This window comes from Ascaphus truei, chromosome 12 (genome assembly GCF_040206685.1).
Source record: "Ascaphus truei isolate aAscTru1 chromosome 12, aAscTru1.hap1, whole genome shotgun sequence".
NCBI classification, from domain to species: Eukaryota; Metazoa; Chordata; class Amphibia; order Anura; family Ascaphidae; genus Ascaphus; species Ascaphus truei.
The window spans coordinates 38,031,080-38,055,782 of record NC_134494.1 but is presented as its reverse complement, the minus strand read 5'-3'; the positions used below and the strand labels follow the sequence as shown (position 1 = coordinate 38,055,782).

Sequence of the window (24,703 nt, the reverse complement as noted above, 5' to 3'; positions counted from 1 at the left end):
TTACATGTGTAAGCCTAAAATTTAGTGTGTTTACGTTATGTACAATTAATGGAAATCAATAGCTGTTACAGGATCAATATAGGTCTTTTGACAAAAAATTGACAGCGTACAGTAAACAAAAACCAGTGAACAATGAAGCTCAAAGTGTTTGTGCTATTTTGTATACCTAGCAGTATTCATTTATTTGCTAAAATGTTGTTTCTTGGTTGATGCGTAACACCCTATCGTACCAGACCCAGCAGTGCCTTGAATGAAAGGGAACGCCGGATCGCGTGTAATATACTCTGTCGGAATGAAGGCATCTGCTTGTATGTGAAAGTGAATGCTGGGGTTCATTTTTAATGAAACATAATAAATATTCACATGCCAAAAAATATATTGAAGCCCATGCCTATAAAAAAAATAAAATTTGGCAAAGTTATTTTAGTATATGATTACCTATAATAATTATTATAGCATGTTCTTGTATAGCGCTGCTAGTTTTACGAAGCGCTTTACAGACATTTTGCAAACACAAGTCCCTGCCACGTGGAGCTTACAATCTATGTTTTTGGTGCCTGAGGCACAGGGAGATAAAGTGACTTGCCCAAGGTCACAAGAGGCTGACGCCGGGAACTGAACCACTCCTTCTTCCTATACCTCTTCAATGTGGTATATGGTGTTCACATCAGTGCTTCCAGAATAACAATTCAGCTATGGAGTAAACCAGTTGTGTGTTTGCAGTATGTGAAGTTTGATTACTTAAAGCTTTATTGTAATGTTTCCTTAATTCAACATGTCAACTGTATTTTAAATGCAGATGTAAATGGGCTTCAAAATGTTTACAATGTAAGAGATAAGACAAGTCTTTGTGAAGAGCAGAAACACGAGTCCAACTTAAGTAGAGAGACAGCTAACTTTGTAACTGCTCAAGAAAATGGAAAACAAACATGTAAGGAAAAATGCAGTGAAGATATCCCAGTTGACAGCGCATGTTTGAATAAAAACGATGCATGTGAAGAAATATATTCTCAATGCAGTGCTGGTATACCAGCACAAATCTTTGTGGAATCAGAGAAGATGCTGCTAGACAATAATAAACCATCGGCTGTCTGCAGCGGAGATGCAAGTCAGCAGACAGACTCCAACAGTCATAAATTTGGAGATGCTACAAGTAAAGTAGTTTATAATATACATGATAAGGCAGACACTACAGAGCACGACAAAGGTGTCTTAATAAATGAGCCACACAAGCAAGAATCCAAATTGTTTCCTGAAACTAGAGAAAGACTAATAAACAAGCACATCTCAGATAAAGAGAATTCTACAGCTGGAAGCAACACTGCCTGTCTGGCCCAGGCTGCAAGCAGCTATCACAGCCATGTCCAGAAATGTAGCACACTGGAGTTCAAAACAGTTTCTTCCTATAATGATCAAAATAAACAATATGAAACAGAACAAATACAGCTGGTAAAAGAAAACCCTACTGGATTATGTACGAATTTGCCTCCATATAAACAGACTTTTACAGATGAGCAAAATGCAATCACCGTTGATGAGGCAGACAAATCCAGTGAAAAACGTACAATCGTCAGTACTTTTATTACAGATTGTAAAGATTCTTCTAATTTTCCTGATGTGTCTTGTGATACAACTAATAACACTACCTGTAAAAAGGGAATGGAGAGCAAAGCCTTCAGTCCAAAGCAAGGCTCTTCTGCATTTCCAATGTCGATTAGTCCTAGTTATGACAGTGAAGAATTACGTAAAAGTATATATTTGCAAGTCGTACCAACAGCAGACGGTCAGGATTCTCGGAAATTAGAAAACTATAATAATGTGGTTGGTACAACAGTTAACATATCACATGTAGACTTGGAAAAAACAAATCCATCAGAGAATGAGAATTCAGACACAGGTAGGCGAAATCCAAGCGATATAAACCAAACAGAATTATACGTTGAAGGACACAAAGTCAGTGGTAGTCAGATGTTGAAACAAACCAATGAACAGTTAAATGTGAAAACAGACAATTTTTATGTTCAGAAAGAAGCCAAGGAGCCCTTTATCTATAAACCTAAAGAAAACAGAAAAGCAGCAGCATTGGAGGAGTCTTGTCCAACACTACTCACGTTATCTGGTAGTAAACAAAACATAAGCGCTAATACAGAATCAGATTCTGAAACATTGAATGGTAAAGAGATAATAGATGTATGTGGTAAGCTTCTAGCAAGAGTAAATAGAAGTGACACTCAAACTGTAAAAGTCTTCATGGATAAACTACCTTTTACTCCAAAAGACATACATGAATACCCATCGGAAATCAAACCTTTTTTGCCTAACGTGATGTATCAAAATGTACGCACCAAAGCAGAACAAGGTAAGATGGATAATCCTTGAGTTATAATTGGTTATTCCTATACTATTCAATCATGTAGTGGCTTAAAGCAGTAATTATCGTCTCTCCCATTTACTTTTATATAAACCAAGGAGTTCTTTGCAGTAGAACAGCAGCATTCACACCATGATTACCAAGATTTTTTTTTTACTTTTGCCAGTATTTGCAAAGAAAGAAAAAATATAATTGCGGGGGTCACCCAACTCGGGAGGTGCAATGTCATCTCATGATGTCACAGCTTTCTGCTGGCCACCCGAGTGAGGCTTACCCCAGTGACCATATTGTTTCTCCCAGGCAAGAATTAGTGCAGAGGAATTTAAATATCAAACATTTCAGGAAAGAGGGGTGGGGATCCCCATAGCCTAGCGTGCCATGGTTCAGCTGCAGGGGACTGCTGTTTAAATAATTTAAAAAAAGAAATAATTACCAAATATATTTAGAAAATACACATGCACCCCAGATTTCTGCTTTAAAGCTGTAGGCCAAGCAATAGCCTACATGTTTGTTTAAATAAATCAGTTCTGTACTATGAGAAAATATTTGTAACATTTTATTTTTAAATAACTCTGAATTACATTTTTAATGTATTATAATATAACAAAGCATTTTTTGTTTTTATAGCAGCCATTTACAAAGTCACATCCCCTGCCTCTTCTGAAACAGGCTCTGGCACACCCCTGTTTGAGGCCCTTTCTCTAGCAGTGCACCAATTGTATCTAGTGACTGTCAGGTCACATGATCGTCCCCACAGAACTTTGTCATATTAATATGCAAATGCATTCCACTGACTGCAGGATACTCCTCTGCAGTCCTTTAGGAGAACCCGAGCCGCATCAATCACAGGAGAACGGATCGATCAGCAACTCAGTTAATCATCAGCGTGGATTGTATTGATGCACATATTAAGAGGGAATTTCTTTTTTTTTTTTTTTTTAAACTCTTCAAAGGCTTCTGAAGATCCCTTGTGAAAGGCATTCAGAAAATAGATTCAGCTAAAGCGTTTTTTTATTTGAGGAAAAACAGAAGTTTTATTTCATGATTTTTAGTAGCCAGGGAATATACTAATGTTCCCATTTCCGGTTTGTCAATCAGGTTCCATCAATATGACACAAGTGGCTGACACCTTGACTGCGCAGAACCATCCAGTCCCCGAGAGAGATCACAGTGCAGAATGGAATGCAGTGGCTCAGACATTACAGAATTCCTCTTTTCCAAAAGAACAAGTAAGTCAATGCAAAAAAATACTGCTGAATAGATTGTGAGTGAAAGAACGCCATTGATATGGACAAGCCAGTACGCAGCTGGATGCTTTAAGACTTGGAGGATCCCAGAACACGAACACCACGGCCCCGTTTTTCTCAATTATGGCCGACACAAACAGCAGGAAGAGACCTGCAAGGGATAAATAAGGCAGGTTCTATCTGGCTAGTTTTGGTAAAAGGATTGTGGTTCATTTTGTAGAGTAGATTTAAAATGTATTTCATACAATTTCTATAGACCAAGGGACCTTAGTGCGATAGTGAAGGTGTGAAAATGCTCAATTACAGCGACAGAAATCAAAACATGCATATCTCCAAACATTAGGCAGCGTTTCATGCAGCTCAAATTTTTTTTTTTTTAGTTTGTTTTTTTCTCTTGCCCCAATCCTGAAGACTTTTGCAATTAGCAAGTGCTAAAATGTGATTTTATATATTTTCCCAGTATCCAACTACAGATCAATGTAGGAGGATCATATTGATTTATCAGTACTTGGTTCAACTCACTCACCACTCACATGTATCTCCCTGCCGCATCTCACAGTTAAGAGTGCATGCTAGTGGGTCTTTCTCCCTTAACACTAAAATATATGCATTTATCATGCATCCACATCTTTACCAAAGTGTAATGTGAAATGTGCACCACCTTTTTGTCATAGTTCCTGTACACTCTTCAGTGCAGCATGTACAAGAAATCAATGTTTCTGCATTTATGTTGAATTATATGGAAAATGTGAACTTTGATCCACCTTTGCACACATCAAAAAGTGATTATGGGGAGGTATGTAAACAAAAAATTGTGTGCTCAGCACGTGCATTGTAAGTGAAACTTTTCTGTTTTGTAACAGAAATTGTATTTGTGATAAATTAAAAACATTAAGATACGAGTATAATTTGTGTTGAAATTGTCATACTATCACTTGGAATACATGATATAATTGACTTATAACTAAAGTAAGATACATATTTTGGACAGTCAAGTAACTAAATGCCTTTACTCTCAAAAGTATTTAATTCAATGTAAATCATAATAAATCATAATAAATCAAAACACGTCAGTGACAAAACCCAAAGAAGTTTGACTTTGGATGCACATGCTAGGCACACCGTTTTTTTTGTGTGGAACATTTCTAAAATCTTTGCTATGTGCACTTCTATATTTATACTCGCTGGGAATTCCTCCAATAACAGTGGTGTAGCCGCCACTGCAGCACCCGGCGGCCGCTTCTGCGCATGCGTGCTCATCAGTAGCCCATGATGTAACTTCCGTTAAGCATTTTTGTTACCAGCAAACAGATTTTTCCCATCAACTCTGTAGGTGCCAAAAAAGTTAAAAAAAAAAAAAACTTTTTGGAAGTTAAAGGATTTCCTAGCTTCCTCTCTATTCTTTCAACGTGTTAGCAGAACCTGCTTGAAACTTACATTTTATTTTTTTTTAAATGAAAGAACAGAATCTTAATATAAATAAAATAGAACAAATAAACTTCAGGTATCAATACAAGTTCTTTATTAGTTCACTTAAGACTACTGTAACTTTTCCAATGCTCAGAATATTTTTTGTTCCCTGCCATTTATGCATTAGGAAAGCATTTTAAACGAGTATCCTTCATCAGAAATTCAGTGGGCCATAGCACCGTTTAAATAATGGTGTGCAGCCCTGTGCACATCAGCACATACATAACTTAAAATAAATACGCGCGGACGCCTTCTGGTCTACAATGCACAATGTTAAATATAAACCTGTTTAATGCCAGGGTGGCCTGAAGTGCAATGCAATCATTTTGTCTCATTTATTTCTATTCAGGCACAGTTGGAAACAGCGAGAAAACTAAACCTATCTGTGCCATATCCAAAACCATGTTCGTCCAGTGGTATTCCAACAGGTCATAATCACGAGCTCATTCAAACGCCTTGTGAAAAGCAGGCTAAAATATTACCCGAGTTACCATCTGTTGAAGAGGAGTCTCCGCACTCCAGCTTACATGATCAGATCAACGAAATTGAGAAGTTTTTAAGTTATCAAAGACTGAGAAAGCCAAAGAAAAGAAAATTGGAAGAAAGCACCCAAACAAAGGATGCAAAAGAGAACTTTGTCAGTTAGCACTCTTTAAAATGTTCATTTGGTTGCACACACAATGTTTTTGTCGTTAACTAATACACGGGATTAAATATACATATGGGTGAGTACGGGGAGATATTGTACCCATGGTCTCTTACACCCCCACTGACGCACCTGGTTTGTATAAATGATGCCTTCTCTATGTAACCCACCCAAAGCCGCTGATCATTAGAAAACAAATAAAAAATAATGTAGCCCTATATTGCAGAAGATTGCAATTTAGTTCAGTGCCGTATGCCATTTACATGCATCAAAATATACGTGCTGATACAAAAACAGTTATGTACCAGGCTACTGCTACACAAGATCGAAATATGACAAATCACAACAAAGCTTTCATATCTCATGTTTATTTCAGATGGTATACAAACAAAGTCTTAGTTTAGGTGGCCTTTTTAACTGCTAGGAATTGTATGGGGCTTTTAACTTAAAACCAGTTTCAAAAAAAAAATTGCCAGTGGAAGTAAAATTGAATGCTTTATCAAAATAGAGTCCGAAATCTTTACTGTCACTGCTAATTTGGTTAAGATAACAGGATAAAAAGGTTTACTCGTCAGAAATACTATGGAGGCTGTTTTTCACTTTGTTTAAGTTCTGTTTCCAAGAGTTGAGAATGTCGTATAACTGTTGCCACTGCTGTTTTCCAAATGTCCTGTGTGTGCTATGACTAAGAAAACAAAAATAAATGTTATAACGCACACCAGTAATTCTTTTCATTTACCTCACATTTATTAGGTTTATTAAAAAAATAAAAATGTAAAAAAAAAGCAAACAAAAACAAACAAGATTCCACACTGTAGGAACAAAATATTTATATACAAAAAGAAGGTTCCCATTTTTTTAATCCTTGGTTTGGTGCTTGATGCAGACAGGCAGGTCATTAGCATTCAAGGCGTTACTATGGCCATTAAGTGAAATGTGCTGGAAAATAGGACACTTTCATTAAATAAGCTAATCACATTCAGGTCTGGGCTTTAATAAAATGCTTGCCAGTATTTAACTACAGGCAGACAATGGGAACTGTCCTTGCGTATTCCTAAAATATTAAAACAGACATGTTGAGTAAAATAATTAAAAACATACTAAATTGCCATGCAAAATGCTGCACATAATTAAGTGCCTTACCTAACAACAACTTTCTTCTGTGTCTGATCGATTTTGCAGTACACCATCTTGGTTTTTACAGCTGCAATTAAAATAAATATTAACAGTCACTGGAACAAATATTTTAGAGACTGAACATAATGAAATATATATTACACATGATTTACAGTGCAACCTGTCCACTAAACTTTGTATTGAAAGGCCACAGAAATAGAATTGGTTTGGTTGGTTAAGAGTTTGCAAATATACTGTTACAATTCAGTGCAAAATGCAGCAAATATTTTGAAGGTGAAGGTTAAGCATATTATTTGTGCCCACACACTAAAGCCTTTGCAGTTTCACAAACCCGTATCACTTACTTTTAGCACTCTGCCCTTTTTAATTAAAAGGATAAAATACCCCCAATCCCTGGATAAACACTGCAAGAAGATTAAAAACAGAACTAGTAGTGTTCATACTTAAAGTCACCTCTAAGTAATAATACAGATTATTGTATTACATGGTCTATTGACTGTTCCCAAATGCAAAATGGGCTGCATACAAATTAAGATACAAAGAGGATCACTTGCCATCAATTACAAAAGCTTCCACCTCGTCCGCCCCAATCTGCAGCTCCTGCTGGATAGTATCAAAAGAAATCTCTTTGTTTTCCACCGCCATCCCCATAAAGGTAAGGAGACGCATTTTTGCCATGTTTTGATCATGAGCCAGACCTGCAAAAGCACACGATCCTTGGAGGTTAAATATTTAGATACTGGAGGAAAACAACATTTATTTAAAAGACTTCCACATTCAAAACTTTTATATAACCATTCAGTCAAAAAAAAAAAAAAGAAACTTCACTTGCGCCTGAATATTTCTAATTGTATTTAAGAGATATCTTCAACTGACATTTGGGCCAACAGACAGGGAGGTGGTGAGTAAATCACAAGAGAAAGAATATATTAAAAATGCTACCCTAATTAGGCACAACTTTCAGAACTGCTCAGATTCTACTTTTACCTTATGAAGTACTGAACTTCCGGAAACAAATGCACTTATCCATAACTTCTGCACTACTAAAGGGCAATTATCAGAGTGGCCTGAAATATTTGCACCTAAAACATTATGGGGTATATGAATCAAGGCAAAAGTGGTAGCAATTCTGGGGCACAAACAGTGAAGGTAAAAATCCTGTTGATTAACAGGATTTTGTTTCTTTGATAAATGACGTTTCAGATTAGCACCAGTTTTGCCTTTATATACAAGTCCCTTTATAAAAATTTACTCAGTCGTGTGTTGGAAGGCCATTTCAGCTGTCTGGCATTAAAGTAGTTAATACAATGCAATTTTGTACAACCGCAGTACTGTACAGCAGAATTTAAAGGGAAATGCTAAGTAACTAGGAAAGGCTGGTATTTCGGAGATCTGCCAGTTTCCTTTCACTGCTACAAATGACATCGTAAACAAGTATAATTTAATGTTTGTAACGCTCGTGTGTGGGTAAATAAGTGGGTAAAAACAAGCAGAAGAAAAGCAGTCGATCAACATTAAGAAATGTTTTATTTCCCTGGGAACATATGCAAAAGTTTCACATTTACCGCACACAATGACAAGCGAATCAACACCACATGGTGTGTTAATTAGCAGCAATTATGAGGTCTCATTATTTGGCAGAGATTCAATGAAAAAGTGCTCATCGTAATTAAAATCAACGAGGTACACCCAACTATGGTCAAATGGCTTCAACAAAAATTATCTACAAGCAAATAAAATTAATTAGTACACATTACCCCAATTAACAAATAAGAGGCTAATTAACTTTTTACAGCAAAAAGGTTGCAGTGAACATGGGATAGTGGGTGCGTACATGTTAGGGCGAGTCAGATTAAAAATCGATAGCATAACTCTTTCTAATTGGTAACCAAGAAAGAAAACGTTTGCCATATTGGTCTTGTTCCTTCAGATTAAAGCAGCAATCCTGCCTACATGTTTTATTGATTGATTTTACCTCATGTAAAATGGGGGTTTGGGGGTTCCTCCGTAGCTGAACCTCACTATTAGATTCAGACCCCCTCGTTTCCGGAGAAACTTGCCAGTTTGGGTGCTACGGTTTCTGTTCCCTCTCGTGAAATCAAAATGGCTGCTAAATTCTGCAGGTCTTGCGGGCCAATAGGAAGCCGCAAATGAGGGGTGACATGGCTGTTTCCTATTGGATGACCGTGGGCACCATCTTTGAAAATGCAGGAGGGAACGAACACCAGCAACTAAACCGCTAAGTATCTCGGAATTGGCTGCCTCCCCGGAGCTAAATATATACTGCTGTTCAGCTCCGGAAGACACCATGGACCAAATGCCGTAAATAAAAAATAAATAAATTATATAGAAATCTGTAGGTAAATAAAACATTTAGCATGAAACTAGATGACATCTAGAGCAATAGTGATAGGTAATAGTGTTAGTAGTATGTGACTCATTACGTGCCTGGACCACATAACCGCTAACTGTATGTCCCTTCTTCACAAAATACAGAACATTGTTGTATGCTGGTGTTTCGGTCATTACAGAATGGCCTTACAATGCACTTTTCCCTATAGCCGGTAAAGTTAAAGTTTTTCATTTTCCTGAAAGCGTGCGTTCAATTTTAGCCATCAGAATCTAAATGCAGCAATACAGAAACGCATCATTTAACATGCCTGGCATTGGCTCTGACCCCCGGCCTAAAAAGGGGCGATATGGAAAATGTAATTTTAATGCATGCAATAGCTTATGGACCTGTGCTCCTTTGCAACAGTCAATTACACATGAACGGGGGAGTGTCAAAGTGTTAATTACAACTCCCTTATCCCTTAGTGTGTAAATAAAGGAGGTTGCTGACATTAACATTCCATCAGGCAGATTCATGCTATGAAACAAATTAACAGGAACAGCCTGGATTGCAAAGTTTATAATGGGAATACAATTTGCAGCACTTTAAGCTTACTTGACTTCACTTTCATTCTACTGATACGGTGCTTAATCTCACGCTGCAGAATGTGGCAACACCTACTCAATATCACAATCAGAGAGATATAATATATACATACATACACATATATAACCACTTATTGCCTTTTCTTTTCTCATGACATTCCAATGTTTTTCTAGACTTCAAAAATGTGGATTTTTTTGAACGGTTTAAAAAAAATAGCTGCTCATATGATGTTACCATTGGATGTTTTCATAATATGAAGCGCTTATAACCAGCTTATCTATATCTATTTAAAAAAATAAATAAATAAATATTTAAATAAAGTATGTTTAGTACTAATTTGAGGTAAAGAATGCTACAGAAATAACACAAGTTCAGTGTTAGAACTTCTGGTTGAGAGCAGCAGTCCAAGCAACATTATTATTGTTTTAAAATGGGATTGAAGCAGGAGGTCTTCTCCAGAGCTGAACCACGTCGATTTCAGCTCTGGGGACCTCCTGCTTCCCGAGATACTTACCTCCGTAGGTGGGGGTGGGGGGTGGGGCTGGTAGCCGCTCCGTCTGGGCTAGTTGGGGGTTATTGAAAGGGCGGTTTAAATGTCCGGCATCACACGGGCCAATAGGAAGTCGTGATGTCATCGCTTGTGTCTTCCTATTGGCCCATGTGACCAGGAACTTTAAGCTGCAGATACAGGCAACCCCCTACAGGAGGCAAGTATTTCGGGAAGCAGGTGGTCCCCAGAGCTGAAATTAAGATCTAGAGACACCCGGCTTCAAACCCATTTAAAAAGTAACATAAAACAACCCTGCTGCTTCAATCACACTTGGAGCAAAGCAAATATAAAGCTTAGTTATCTGCAGTCACTAAATCTAGAATTTCACATTATATACTACATGTAACATTTCATTGTACAACAATAAGGACGACATTTTGTGATGTGCTAAATGTGAATGTTTTGCTTACCCAGCGAGTCGATGAAATCTTTGTTGTTCTGGTAAAATTTGACATACGACGACAGCTTTGCACTGACAAATATTGTCAAGAGCTTCAAGACAGAAACAAAAATTTACTTTCCAATTTGTCACTAGTTATTACACTTTAACATGTAGAACGGCGATTCCCTATTTTAATACATGTCCATATTTTCATAAGATAAATTCCCTGCAGCTTACGTCATGCGTTACCCAACAAATACAACTGAAATAAAGACCAATTGCAGTAAAATATAGCCAAGTGGGGGGAAATTATATAATTGCTACTTACATCATGAATAAGTTCTCCCTCCAAGAATTTCACTGGTTTTAAAGCAAGCAGGTGGTCAATCAAAAATGTTTTTGGATCTTTTAATGCCCTCACAATGCACCTAAAAAACAAGAAACGACGATAGATACCCCTTAACGAAAAAAAAGAGTGAACAAGTGATTTTTCATGTCCGTCGACCTCATAAACAGTGTTAATCCAGTAAGATGCACCACGTCGTCAGAATACGGGAGAGAGGCTTTACAGAAAGGTATACTTCAGTTTTGCATCAAAAAGGACATTGATGTATATTTAAGCAAAGACTCATTCATTGCTTATGTATTTGTAAAAAAGTCAATGACCCTTTTCATCTACCATTTAGACCAGGGGCAGGCAACTCCAGTCCTCAAGTGCCACCAACAGGCCAGGTTTTAAGGATATCCAATCGTTGAGCCATTTGTGCTGAAGCAGGGATATCCTGAAAATCTGGCCTGTTAGTGGCCCTTGAGGACTGGCATTGCACACCCCTGCTTTAGACAGTGTAGTCTGGTCATCCATCAAAATCCTCCGGTTTCATAACTTGATACAACGCACCGCTTTGTTCGGAGCAGGTATATGGCGGAGGCAAACCAAGACAAAAAGGGTTCGGTGGCAGGAGAGAAAGCCGCAGCAAAGGAAAGCCAGAGCACAAGACTTGTGCGGAGAAAACTCTTAAGAAGAGGTTACCGGCAGGAAACAAAGGCCCACACGGTGTAGAGCACATGAAAAAAATGCACAAATCTGATACTCTGCAGTAAAACGGGGAAAGAGGAAACAATTACTTGTGAGCATCTACGCGGGCCTGGGAGGCATTGTCATCGGTGTAACTTCCCAACAGCTCCACCATTACCTTTGCTGCGTCATCACTGTTAAGGAGAAATTATTTGCATTAGTGTTGATGCAGATACAAATTGCTTTGTTTTAGAGATTCAACATAAACTGGACGGGATCTGTGCACATCAATGCCAATAAAAAATAGCAAATACTAGAACAGGAGCGGCCAACTCCAGTCCTCAAGGGCCACCAACAGGGCAAGTTTGTAGGATATCCCTGCTTCAGCACAGGTGGTGCAAGCTGATTGAGCCACCTGTGCGGAAGCAGGGAAAACCTGCAAACCTGGTGGCCCTTGATGACTGGAGCTTCTCACCCCCCTGCATTAGAGGTACGCATATTTTCCCACATCCTCAGAACACGCCATTTTACACTGCATAGCAATTTATCGCGATAGATCAGTTGCACGAAATTACCATATTATAAATGAGGCATAAGACCGCAGCGTTAACCATCCATATGTAGTAACAAAAAATAGAAACATTTAACCTGTGTTAGCTCTGGTTACAATTAAACATTTAATGTGGATGACCGCGCAAGTGAAAGTTATCAGAATCCTTTTATTACTACCATTACTCAGAAAATCACGGTCAGTCAGAATAAAGAATCGGTAATGACTCTAAAGCCCCTTACAAAGATGGCCATTTTCTCTAATGAGTAGAAAAATACATGCATGCATGCATGCAACCATTCTTTAACCAGAGACAGTAATAAGGGTCAGTGACAAGCAGAAACGGATGCCTCAGACTTATGGGTATTTTGGGGGTTCAGTGTTATTCTGGGGTTTGCATGATCCTTCAGCAGCGTACAGGTTAAACACTGGACAGTTTACACAGACATTACTTTAGCTGGAATGCTGCTGTGGGATTCCCAGAGGACCGTATCCAATGATGCAGGAGACTGAGCCAGGGCCAAAGGGTGCAAGTCCTTCTTGTGGCTTTAGTGTTCTTACAGAGCCCCAGACCTGTGACTGGCCCCTCACTTGTTACTGTAACAATGCGGACGTACCTTTTTATTCTCCCTGCCCATGTAATGCTTCCCATCTTGTGAACCCCGTTTTATACTTAACATCTCCCTATTCCCTGTAACACAAACACATTGTGGAGCAGCCACAGCCGCCTATAAAACCAGTGTCTTGAAACCCATTACTGTATTTATTACTGGATACACCCGCATAGCAAGCTCTGCAGAACAGGGATCCATTGCGTCAGTAACTCTGCGTGCGTTTGTATGGGCTGCCCATTACCTTTATTCAGTGCTAAAAGAGAATCCCTAACCCACTGTAGAGACATGTGTCAGTCAGGTGACTATAGTGCAAAACACGTTAAAGGAGCAATCCCCGATTGTCAAACTTGTTACAACGTTTCTATGTTGGCTATCTAATGGTCTTCCTTAAACAAGAGTAACCATGCTTAAAGGAAAGGTTTGCCTGCTATTGTGTCCTTGGAAAACAAACTATTTTTCTGCGAGGCCTCCGAGTGGGGGGTGTATTTGTCAATAAAGTGTATCCCCTACTCCAAGAGCGGCCAACTCCAGTCCTCAAGGGCCACCAACAGGTTTTGAAGGATATCCCTGCTTCAGCACAGGTAGCGCAATCAGTGCCCGTCAACGATTGAGCCACCTGTGCTGAAGCAGGGATATCCTTTAAACCTCGCCTGTTGGTGGCTCTTTAGGACCGGTGTTGGCCGCTCCTGCTCTAGTCTGACCCTATAATGTCCTTAACAGAGATGGTAGAGAAGAGAACAAGGTTTTGCCCATGAAAACATTTGTTAAACACAGTGACAGAGAAAAGGGAGTAGCCAGACCAAACCAAACCCCTTCAAATTATCCACTCACCGTACGCATAAACTTAAAATAAATAAAACATTTTTAAATAAACTTATAAATTGTATGCTTGTGATTAAAAAATAATAAATCCTGTTACTGCCTTTAGTACACTAGATAAAAGCAAGATTTTTAAGATGGAGTGCACAGGAAGTTAGGGTCAGAAACATTACATTATTTACATCTGGAATTAGAGAAAACACCTTTTTTTGCACTCAACAAGTGCCTCATAAAGAAGTCTTAGAAGGGTGTGTTTCTTCTCTGTGCTGAGGCTCCAGTCCGAGATCCATTTTCGAACCTGCACAGAATCAAGGTCAGAGGAATACGTTTAGTAAAAAAAGGAATGTCTTAAATCAGTCAGATACCCATGTTGGTCGCAAAACGTTTTCATACAATTAAAAGTATCATGTGACACCAGAGATATAATTCATTATCCTAAACGTGTTGGTGTACAGGCAGTCCTCGTTTTACAACGCTTCGCTTTACAACGAATGGCTTATCCAACGCTATGCAATGCATACCTATGTTCATTTTTACAACGCCAAAATGGCTTATCCAACGCTCTTACGACGCTTTGCAACGTTGTGTATGTGTGTATATATATACACATTCACATAAACAACGTTGCAAAGCGCCGTAAGAGCATGTGTGTATATATATATATATATATATATATATATATATATATATATATATATATATATATATTATACTATATAATATATTATTTATTATGTTATATTATATATATAATACAGTATATACACTATATAATTTATGTGTGTGCTGCATATCTTATTGCCTGCATAAAATATTTGGTGTATTTTAGTGTTAAAAATGCCTTCAGGAACGGAACCTTTCATTTAAATAGTGTTCCTATGGGAAAACGTGTTTCGCTTTACAACGTTTCGCTTTACAGCGCCATTTTGAGTAACGCATTGTGTCGGATAACCGAGTACTGCCTGTATTTGAATGTGTTCATTTCTTGCATTTCGTTAGTTAAAGAGACACAAAGCATGGAGTGCGGACAGTAAAAGGAAAACAAATCAAAGACAAACGTGACAAACACTACGTATTAGCAAGAATGTTAGAAACCTTCCGTACATAATACTGATAAGTCCCATGGAGAAGTGATATAAAAAAGGTAGGATATGCAAGATTCTGTGTTTAATTCCATAGGGATCTTGTTTCAAAAGATCTCCATGAACCTCATGTTGCCAAACTGCGAATAAGAAACATAACTGTCCCCTTTAGAGGGTGTGATGATCGGTACATTTGTGCCCCAAAAGTGGAATTGCTTACTCATGTCCATATAAAGTACATAAACAATTCACTGCTGGGCCCTTTGCCAGACTAGGGGTTAACACAACCAGAATGACGTCTTTGAATAAGCTGATGTAGCTGATTACATTTGCTCTGCCTTCTGCTGGGGTCACTAGTTTAATAACTATCTGTTTTCCACAGCCAGAAGTTCCCTGACACCGAACAACAATATGATCACTTACCTGATCCAGATCGGCCGGGATGTATGCGATAGCCACGCAGGTGGCTGCCACTTTTATAAGGGCACAGTATACGGTGTATCTGACAGGGGTGCTCTTATCCATGCCATGGAACAGGTTACTCAGCCTAAAAATGGGTGCACAAGTCATTGTTAACATCATTGCACAGAACACAAAATATATAGTCAACCACCCAACTCTTCAGAACCACATTTACAGCTCATGACGCAGCAAAAGAAGATGCCACAAAGGTATTATGTGGTCACTTCTGTGGCTTTGTTACATTTATTTTATGGTTCCCTATTTCCGTGGCTTAGCCCAGAATAGGTAGAGATATGTATATATTATGGAGGAGCATGCAGTTCTACCAAAGAAAAAAAACAAAAAAAAAAACTTGTTTTGTATCGGATGGATATTCTCTGTATGCAGTGGCATTTCATTATTTGCTCCTTCATGGGTAGTTACACTCCTGTAAACTAGATCTCCGCATGCTATGCTCACATTGACAAAGGCCCAGGAAGTTTCCTGTTCATATGAGGAGCATATATACAAGCCTTACAAACTCACAAAGTAATCCCCTCCCCATTTATATTAGGAATAAGAAACACTTACAGCTGCAGCCTCAACAATGGACGTTCACCTTCCCGAGATTTGACCAACTTCTCACACAGGTTTTCAATTAACGCTTCTTGTTTGTCAGGTTCCAAGATCAGGAGGAGGGAGACCACGCTGTTCATAACGCTCTCAACATCTGAAAAAGTCAAATTGCAGAGCGTCGGGATTAGGTGCGTTAAAACAGAAAAGCTCTATATGAGGACAGTCTTTACTGCCATACAATTATATGAGTAATGGGCCTCAGTTTCAAAGAAATGGGGGAAACTGTTTCAGCATAACAAATAAATATATAATTCTTAGCATGATACATTACACCAGTCACCAGTTCTAAAGAATATTACATAAAATCTAAACTGGCTTCTTTTACAACCTGGATATGGGTGCAGCTTGACAGACAATGGGAAAAGTTCCAGCTCAAACGTCGAAAAGCAATGTTGTGCAGTTTCTTTTTTTAAATTGTAAAAACAAACCTTTATCATCGTCCTTTAGACAGACATCACAAGCCTCGATTAACTGAGCCAAGTCTATATGGAGACCGCCTTCAGAGTTCTCTTCTGAAATCTCAGCACCTTTAGACTTCAGGAAAGCCCGGAGCTCTGCAGCCTATAAGAAAGAAGTTTATCATTTATACTGCGAGAACAATAAATAAGGATTCACATTAAGTGAAATGGGTAGAGTTGTGTTTACTAATAACATGTATTCACAGCGGACTGGTCTCACTTATAAACCGTCAGGTTTAATCAGTAGAGAGCAGATAGCAAGGGAAGCAGGCAGCTGGTTCAATGAATGGTTATCACATCTACCAGAAGGATCTGCAATACACTGAAAAGCTCCGCAAACCTCAGGCATCCAATGGATTAAAGCAGCAAACCCCATCCCTAATATATCACTGACTGGCTGTTTCCTTTCATTCTAAAACTGTTTTCTTACTGTGTTTGACCTGTTTTGTTCCCAAAATATTATTTCTGTTGCATCAAGGGTAACAATAGAAACTGGTTTTCCTTAGCATTTGAGCGATAGCCGGCAGCTTTCAAAAATGTCTGAGATGCCCAGTTCACAACTACACAAGAGGCAGAAACAACTGGATCCCTCCATACGCAAAAGATGATAATTTCCTTGCCCCCTCCCCCCAGCATGCAGAAGTTGGGAAGGTTTGCACAGCTTAACCCCCCACATGCCGGACAGGCCCAAGGAGGCAACCTTGCCCACATGAGACTTCAATAGCAACCACGTGTCAAAAGTTACATTATTAGTCCATAATAGGTGCAGTCACGATACCAGGTAACAAAACGTGACGAGTGCACAGCAACAAGGGTCCTGCTGCATTCAGAGTCACACGTAGATCAGTGATAGAAAGAGGCTCCACTGGGCTTCCAAAGATTAGAAAGTTTATTGCACAAGCAGCAATGTTTAAGTCCGGTGGCAAATTTATGTAATACATTTTATAATCTCTGGAAGATCAGTGGAGACTCTTTTTCTATTTTTTTTTTAAAGTGTCATAACATCAGTTCGGGAAGTGTTTAGAGGGGAGAACACAGTAAGGGGGGCAGGGAGAGACTGAACAAGGTAGAGGCGCAAAAAGGGGACACCACACCACTTCTAAAGTGTGTATTATTCGCATGTACTGCCAAGCGTTCTAAAGGTTAATGGGGCTCAGTGCCTCTGCTTTCCTTAACCCACCTACAGCTCATCACATTATTATGGACAATGGGGCCCAGAACCACCCTCTTTAACATGATAATTTGTTTATTAATACTAAAGGCCTCTCAAGAAGTAGTAATAGTGAGCAATGTTCCTCGTGTGTGAGCGAGGGGAGCATACAGACCCGGGGAGCATACAGACCCGGGAACCCTCTGCTCCCCCAAGACCAGCCTCCCCCCCCAGCTTCCGCTTCCACCTCCTTCTCTCCGGTTCCTCCTGTAACCCACCAAGCTTCCACCTGCATTCCCTCGCCCTCTCCAGTTCCCCCTTCTCCCAGGTTCCCTCCCCGGTTCCCCCTTCTCCCCAGGTTCCCTCCCCGGTTCCCCCTGCTCCCCAGGTTCCCTCCCCGGTTCCCCACCTGATCCTCCTCCGTCACATCGATAAAAGCCGGCACACTCATGGCGGAGCCTCCTCACACGCCGCCGCCGCTGCACCGGAAAAGGAGACAGCGCGAGCGAGCGCTTCCGGGTCAAGTCCGGCTCCGGTGACATCATGAAGTGAGAGAGGGGAGGAGGGAGTGTGCTGCTCTGTAGCACGTGACACTGCCCACCGCGCGTGCGCGTCGAGAGAGAGAGAGAGAGAGAGAGAGAGAGAGAGAGAGAGAGAGAGAGAGAGAGAGAGAGAGAGAGAGAGAGAGAGAGAGAGAGAGAGAGAGAGAGAGAGAGAGAGAGAGAGAGAGAGAGAGAGAGAGAGAGAGAGAGAGAGTACAGTGTATATACAGTGTATATATATATATGAGCATACAGTTATATTTGCATATATATATATATACATCCATGTGTATCTAATACAGTGTGTGTGTATATATCTATATATCTACTCCCATGTGTATCTAATATATATTATATATATTATATGTATATATTATATGGCGGCACTCACATAGAATATAAAACTTGCCTGGGTGGATTGTATCATAAATGTAACTGGAAAGTCATCAGCAAGCATTATCCTATCTTAAAAAAAGGTCCTTGGAGGGACCGAAACGTTGATAGTTTTCTAATAAATCCCTTTTCACCTATATTACTGTCCTGTGACATAAATTAGTACTTTTCCATGAGTAGGATTACTGGCTCTGCACTTCTGTAACCCAGCCTGTGCCAGGAAGCTCTGCAAGGCGACACGCATGTGCTTGCAATTAGATTGTAAGCTCCTCGGAGTAGGGACTCCTCTTCCTTAATGTTACTTTTATGTCTGAAGCACTTATTCCCATGACCTGTTATTTATATTATTTGTTATTTATATGATATGTATTACTACTGTGAAGCGCTATGTACATTTATGGCGCTATATAAATAAAGACATACAATATAGGGGTTCATGTTACAATGGATTTGAAACAAAAGGTGAATTTTGCTCATTTGCATGCCATTTCCCAGAAGCACTGTATGCTAAGAGATATTTGTGGGAAAGCCGGGCTGCCTGAGATGTGAATGTGCTCACGTTATATTTTTTATTAACTTTTTCCTTAAAATGCTGTTTTTTTCTCTCTCCAGAATGGCAGGTCTCGCTCATTTAGTTACTTTAATGTTGACATCTCTGTATCTCACAACCTCAGTAAACAACAGAAAGGAAAAGTAACAAGAAAGAAGCAGCAATAATGAGTGGTAACAACTTAAACAAATGGGTTTTTGAGTGTTTCTTTTTTTATTTAGCAAATAAAAATCTCACGTCTGAGCCCATTCACACATTTTACACAGGTCTGCAACCCTGCCTTTCCCCATTATCTCTTAGGATACAGCGCTTCCACTGCAGCCAGGGATTCTGGGAAATGACAAGCAAATGAGCACTCGCAGTCTCACCTTTTGCTTCATGTCCATTGTAACAGGGATCCCTATAAGCGTATGCCTGCTGCATTAGGCCGCGTTTATAGTGCCGGCGATGGCCACTGGCGAAAGTTAAACTTTAGTTTTAAGCGACGTCGCTGGCGACAAGGCCAGTGACGTCACCAAGGAGGAGGGCAGTGGTTTCGAGACAGTCGCATGTGGCGACTGTCTCTAAAAAAATTTCACTGGCTTCCAAATTTTTGGTCGCGACGTCGAACCGTGGCTCAGTCGAGCTTACTATAATCACATGCAACAGATTCCATGGATTAGTTTTGGAGCGACGTCGCATCGCCGGGCACTATAAGCGCAGTCTTGCACAGCTTTCCAGCACATCCTGGCTTACAGAAGTGCAGAGCCAGTAACCCTGCTCACAGACAGCTGAGTCCACCTTTGGAGATTCTTACAAATAGTTGAAGTTAATCTAAGTTCTCTTCTTTAGGGGATTAAACATCTGATGGACCGACTTGTGCAGTCTTTGTACAGTTTTCTCAGCGGAGACCTGGCTAGTAAAACAGCACTGCTCCACCACCCCACTGCACACGGTGAAGTCACTCCCAACCTAGAGCTTTCTTACTAAGAGCTTGGAGTTGTCCAGTGCCGGGAAGGCTGCAGCAGCAGCTGCGATGATGACTGTTTTTTTATATAGGAATCCCGAGGCTGGTACGGCTGCCCTGTTTCACATTTGTTTACACAAGAAAGTGTGAATCAATCTGCAGATCTAACGCTTTGTAAATACTTCTAGCTGGTGTTGAAAAAACAAAATGGGGAATTTTACATGAGATATACGCACGGCTTCATGCTAGAAGTTAAGTAAATAAACCTATTCCCCATTCTTTTTTTATCCTTTCCATCCCCCCCCCCGCCCACAGAAGAACCAGCAACACATTAAATACCGGAGATGTTTGTTATAAAATGGAAATCCTGCTAATGAGTTTGAGAACAGTGGTCATAGTATGAAGGTGATGATATTAAACATGTTGATATTTCTAAGGGGAACTCAAACCATGGACCAATGTGCACTCCTGGCATTGGTACGTTTAATGGTTAAATCTAGAGGATTGAGACCATTTTTGGCATGTTTTACCTACTGTAACCTCCCTGCTGGCTCCCTAGGGAGGTTACACCGAGGTAGCTGTGTGTTTGCCATCAGCACAGATTTACCTGGTCTCGGTGCTGGCTGTCGTCGGCCGGGCAATGGAAAAGATGGGCGACAGGAGGTTTTATAGTACAACTTCAATCTTTATTCATGTTCCCTGCTTGGGGACACTGCAGACACAGTTACAATAAGACTGACAGGGTTGCAATTTATTTAATCCACACCGTTATCACTCTGGACACATTTCTTCCCTTGGTGCCCACTCTCAACACTCATGGGAGGTACATTTACTTGTTACTGTTCTGAGTTCATCTTGTGGAACGGGCCCCTGCTCAGATCCTGTCCTGCGCACGTTACTGTTAATCGCAAGCCCTGTTCTGGAACGGCCACTTCCTCAGGGGTAATGAAGACTGTAGCTGAGGATCCACTTGATGGGATGATCCTCTGCTCTACCCACTGTGGCACGTGTTCCCACTCTGGGACAGGCCCCTCTCTTATGGCCATGCTATAGGATCCTACCTTAAAGGGCACTGTGCCTAACTGCAACACTGATCTATACTATAACTGTGGGAACTTATCCCCTACCTCTACTCCCCAAGGCTCTGCTCTTCCTCTCATGCTGGAACCTCATCTCTAGGACATTCCCTCTCTTCCTATACCCCCTACTACATAGTTCTATGTGTGATCACAGGTAGGATTGCCAGGTTTCCAGTTTTGAACTGGACTGTCCTGTATTTGGACACACTTTCCAGTAAAATCTTAGCGGTAATACTGGACATGTATGTGTATACCGGTATTACCTCTCTGGATTTAGTGACCTGGCCGGCTTGGGGAGGCCATGGGATTTCCCAGAGCAGGGAGAGAGCAGGACTGTTGCTAAGGGGCTGGGCAGCTTCCTTCATCCTGATTGGCTGCTGCTGAGTAATGCAGCCAATCCGGAGGAGGTTTGGGGGGTGGAGCCAAGGAGAGGAGGGAGAGGAGGAAACATCATGGAGCAGAGAGAGGCGAGGGGGGTGTGTGTGTGTGTCTCTGTCTTTCACCAGTGTGTCCAGTATTTTTGGAGATGCCACCTGGCAACCCTAATCACAAGGTGGGGCCTATCATCCACTGCTTACCATTAACTCCTTAGCTTACTTTAGTAACCAACACCGGGGAGGGGGGGGTGTTACACTACTTTAAAGTGGCAATCCAAGCAACCCCCCCCCCCCCATTTCTGTTTATCTTTTTAAACACAGGATTGAGCAGGGGGTCTCAGGAACTGAACCCCATTAATTTCAGCTCAGGAGATCGCCCTGCATCCAGAAATACTTGCCTTCATAGTGGGTGCCGGTAGCGTAATGGCGGATTTTCAGAGAACCCGCGCCGTGATGTCTTTGTACGGCTTTGTATTACGCTGCATGGAAGCTTTAAACTTTGCTGACATACCAGCACCACCTTCGGAGCTAAGGATCTCGGGAAGCAGGGGGTCCCCGGAGCTGAAATGAATGAGGTTCATCTCCGGAGACCCCCGGCTTCAATCATTGGAGATCTCATAAGAGATCTCTTCTTGTCCTTTTCCATCACTTCGTGCAGGAGATACAGTATACGCGTTAGGCTGAGTCCCCGCTGGCGCTGAGCGCGCTCATGCTTGGAGAGCGCTCCAAGCATGAGCGCCGGGTGTCCTGCTTGTACGCGAGCGTGGAGGAGGGGGGAGGGGCATGGCGGTAGTTGAGCGCGCAGGTAAGTATAGGTTTTTTGTTTACCTGAACGCGGGTGAGCGTGTGTGCCCGCGCACGAGCGCCGCTCGCACCGCGTGAGCGGGGACTTGCATATATCTATATATGCAAGTCCCCGTCGCAAGCGCCGCCCGCTCAGCGCTAACGGGGACTTAGCCTAAGAAACATTACGTATCTGGGAGGTCAAAAATGGTGCTCTCCTCAGAGCCCAGGGTAGTCTGACGGTTACCATGGTAACTTCCCAAGCATGAGATTAATCATGATTTTAACAGTTAAACAAAAAACCTTAAAGTCACTGGGAGGGATTGCAGCTTTAAACTATTAATGTCTCCATTGTAATCATGGAGGAATTTTCCGACCTTCCTCACTTTTGGGGGAATTGTGCAGAATCTTTGAACTGCAGGCAATGCGTGAATCCGCACTTGTTGTTTTGTTGTTGTTGGCCATTGGAAGTAATCGTGTCGCCATTATTATCAAAACACCGAAATAGGGAGAGCGACAAGTAACGGGTCAGATAAGAATTGCAGTGTCCACCTTAAAAAGAGCAGAGCATTCAGTAAGTAAAGTGTGACTTTAAAGGAGCCACTCACACCGTTTCAATTTTTCAAACAGGATTGAAGCAGGGGGTCTCTGGAGCTGAACCCCACTAGTTTCAGCTCCGGAGACCCCCTGTTTCCAGAGATACTCACCTCCGGGGTAGGTGCCGGTAGCCGCTCCGGCTGAGCTAGCTGGGCTTTAAAGTTTAAAGCTCCCGTGTCATGTGGGCCAATAGGAAGCTGAACCTGATGACATCACAGCTTCTTATTGGCCCACAGGGTGCGGGAGCTTTGAAACTCCGCCATAATGTGAACCATGCTAGCCAAGCAGAGCGACTCCTGGCACCTACTACAGAGCTAAGTATCTCCCGAAGCAGGGGGTCCCCAGAGCTGAAATTAAAGGGGTTCAGCTCCGGAGGCCCCCCTGCTTCTATCCAATGTTAAACATTTTTAAATTGAAGAGAAAAAAAACGTCATTAATTGCGGATTTAAAGGCGATTACATCTTTCTAAGGAAGCCAGTTACACGCGTGAGTTTTTTTTCTTTTCTTTACTAAGTGGAACTGCCCCAATCAGTAGAAAGAGAGAAATTCATCAGCGCTTATAAAAATGCGACATCACTAACAAAGACACTGGCGATTTATATTGAGATGTGGAGATGTAATGAGACCACGGTAAGGTTATTACACTTAAATGGAAGCGGATGTGCTTGTTTCACGAAATTTCCTTTCATGAAAGATTCTATCAATTCTCATTAAACATCCCATTTGATCATTAAAAACTTCCTTCTTCATATAACTCACTGGGTACACTTAGTATCAGGCTTCAAAGAGACATGGTGCTTGATATCCATAAATTTATGTATTTAAATTTTTTTTTTTTTTAAATTGTCGTAACCAGAAACAAAATGTATAAATAAAGTAGAGGAACAAAAAGCTGCTGGAAAAAATGGATCAGAGACTCGAGCTTCACATCAAATATAGACATTTCTGGATTAATTATATATATATATATATATATATATATATATATATATATATATATATATATATACTAGCTGAGAGACCCGGCGTTGCCCGGGATGTAAATGCGTAATAGGTAGTATTATTTATAAATCGTGGAACAATAGGTGACTGTTTGTTGTAAAGGTTGGATAATAATATTGAAAAGAAAGATGGAAGAAAATGTAATACGATGTTGTATAAAAATGGTTTATTGTAACCACACCACAGTACAATGTATATTTTGGTGGCATAAGTGATGTAAAAATCTGAGTCGTGTGTCCTGCTAGGGTGTGAGGCGGCGGGTGGCGCGTGGGTTGTGAGTGCTGTGTGCGAGTGGGGGTCCTGCTAGGGTGTGAGGCGGCGGGTGGTGCGTGGGTTGTGAGTGCTGTCTGTGAGTGGGGGTCCTGCAAGGGTGTGAGGCGGCGGCTGGCGCGTGGGTTGTGAGTGCTGTCTGTGAGTGGGGGTCCTGCTAGGGTGTGAGGCGGTGGGTCAGTGATGTCGGTGCGTAGGGGCGGGAGGCAGCAGGTGTGTGTGGCGGCAGGTATGTGTCGAGTGTGGCGGGTGTCTGTTGAGTGCGTGCAGCGGCTGTGAGGCGGTGGGTGAAAGGCAGAGGCGGCCGGAGTAAGGGCGGGTGAAAGGCAGAGGCGGGGGTGGGGAGGCGGTAAGGCGGGCATGAAGGCGAAGGGCGGCGGGAAGGGGAGGAGGGGGGTGGAGGAGGGGGGCAAGGGGTGGAGGAGGGGGGCAAGGGGTGGAGGAGGGGGGCAAGGGGTGGAGGAGGGGGGAAGGGTTAGAGGAGGGGGGGGGAAAGGGTTAGAGGGGGGGGGGGAAAGGGTTAGAGGAGGGGGGGGAAGGGTTAGAGGAGGGGGGGGGGAAGGGTTAGAGGAGGGGGGGGAAGGGTTAGAGGAGGGGGGGAAGGGTTAGAGGAGGGGGGGGAAGGGTTAGAGATGGGGGGGAAGGGTTAGAGGAGGGG

The 24,703-nt window shown here is 41.4% G+C and overlaps 2 protein-coding genes across 10 annotated transcripts in view; one reads left to right on the top strand and one right to left on the bottom strand.

Moving 5' to 3' along the window:
- CCDC73 (coiled-coil domain containing 73) overlaps positions 1-6,446 on the top strand; it is a 60,583-nt gene extending 54,137 nt beyond the window's left edge. For all 9 annotated transcript variants that reach the window (XM_075567350.1, XM_075567357.1, XM_075567355.1 and 6 more), the window contains 3 exons: positions 800-2,359; positions 3,470-3,600; positions 5,438-6,446. In XM_075567350.1, coding sequence (XP_075423465.1) covers positions 800-2,359; positions 3,470-3,600; positions 5,438-5,734 — 1,988 coding nt within the window. In that variant the 3' untranslated portion in view covers positions 5,735-6,446. The remainder of the gene's footprint in view (positions 1-799; positions 2,360-3,469; positions 3,601-5,437) is intronic.
- Positions 6,087-18,044, bottom strand: EIF3M (eukaryotic translation initiation factor 3 subunit M). The gene is made up of 11 exons (XM_075567359.1): positions 17,916-18,044; positions 16,327-16,459; positions 15,854-15,992; positions 15,245-15,368; positions 13,943-14,037; positions 11,867-11,950; positions 11,070-11,169; positions 10,770-10,851; positions 7,426-7,569; positions 6,878-6,938; positions 6,087-6,419 (listed from the first exon to the last, which is right to left on the bottom strand). Exons 1-11 carry the CDS (start codon positions 17,955-17,957, stop codon positions 6,299-6,301), a joined length of 1,125 nt encoding a protein of 374 aa, XP_075423474.1. The 5' UTR covers positions 17,958-18,044; the 3' UTR covers positions 6,087-6,298.
- Between the last annotated feature and the right edge of the window lie 6,659 nt (positions 18,045-24,703).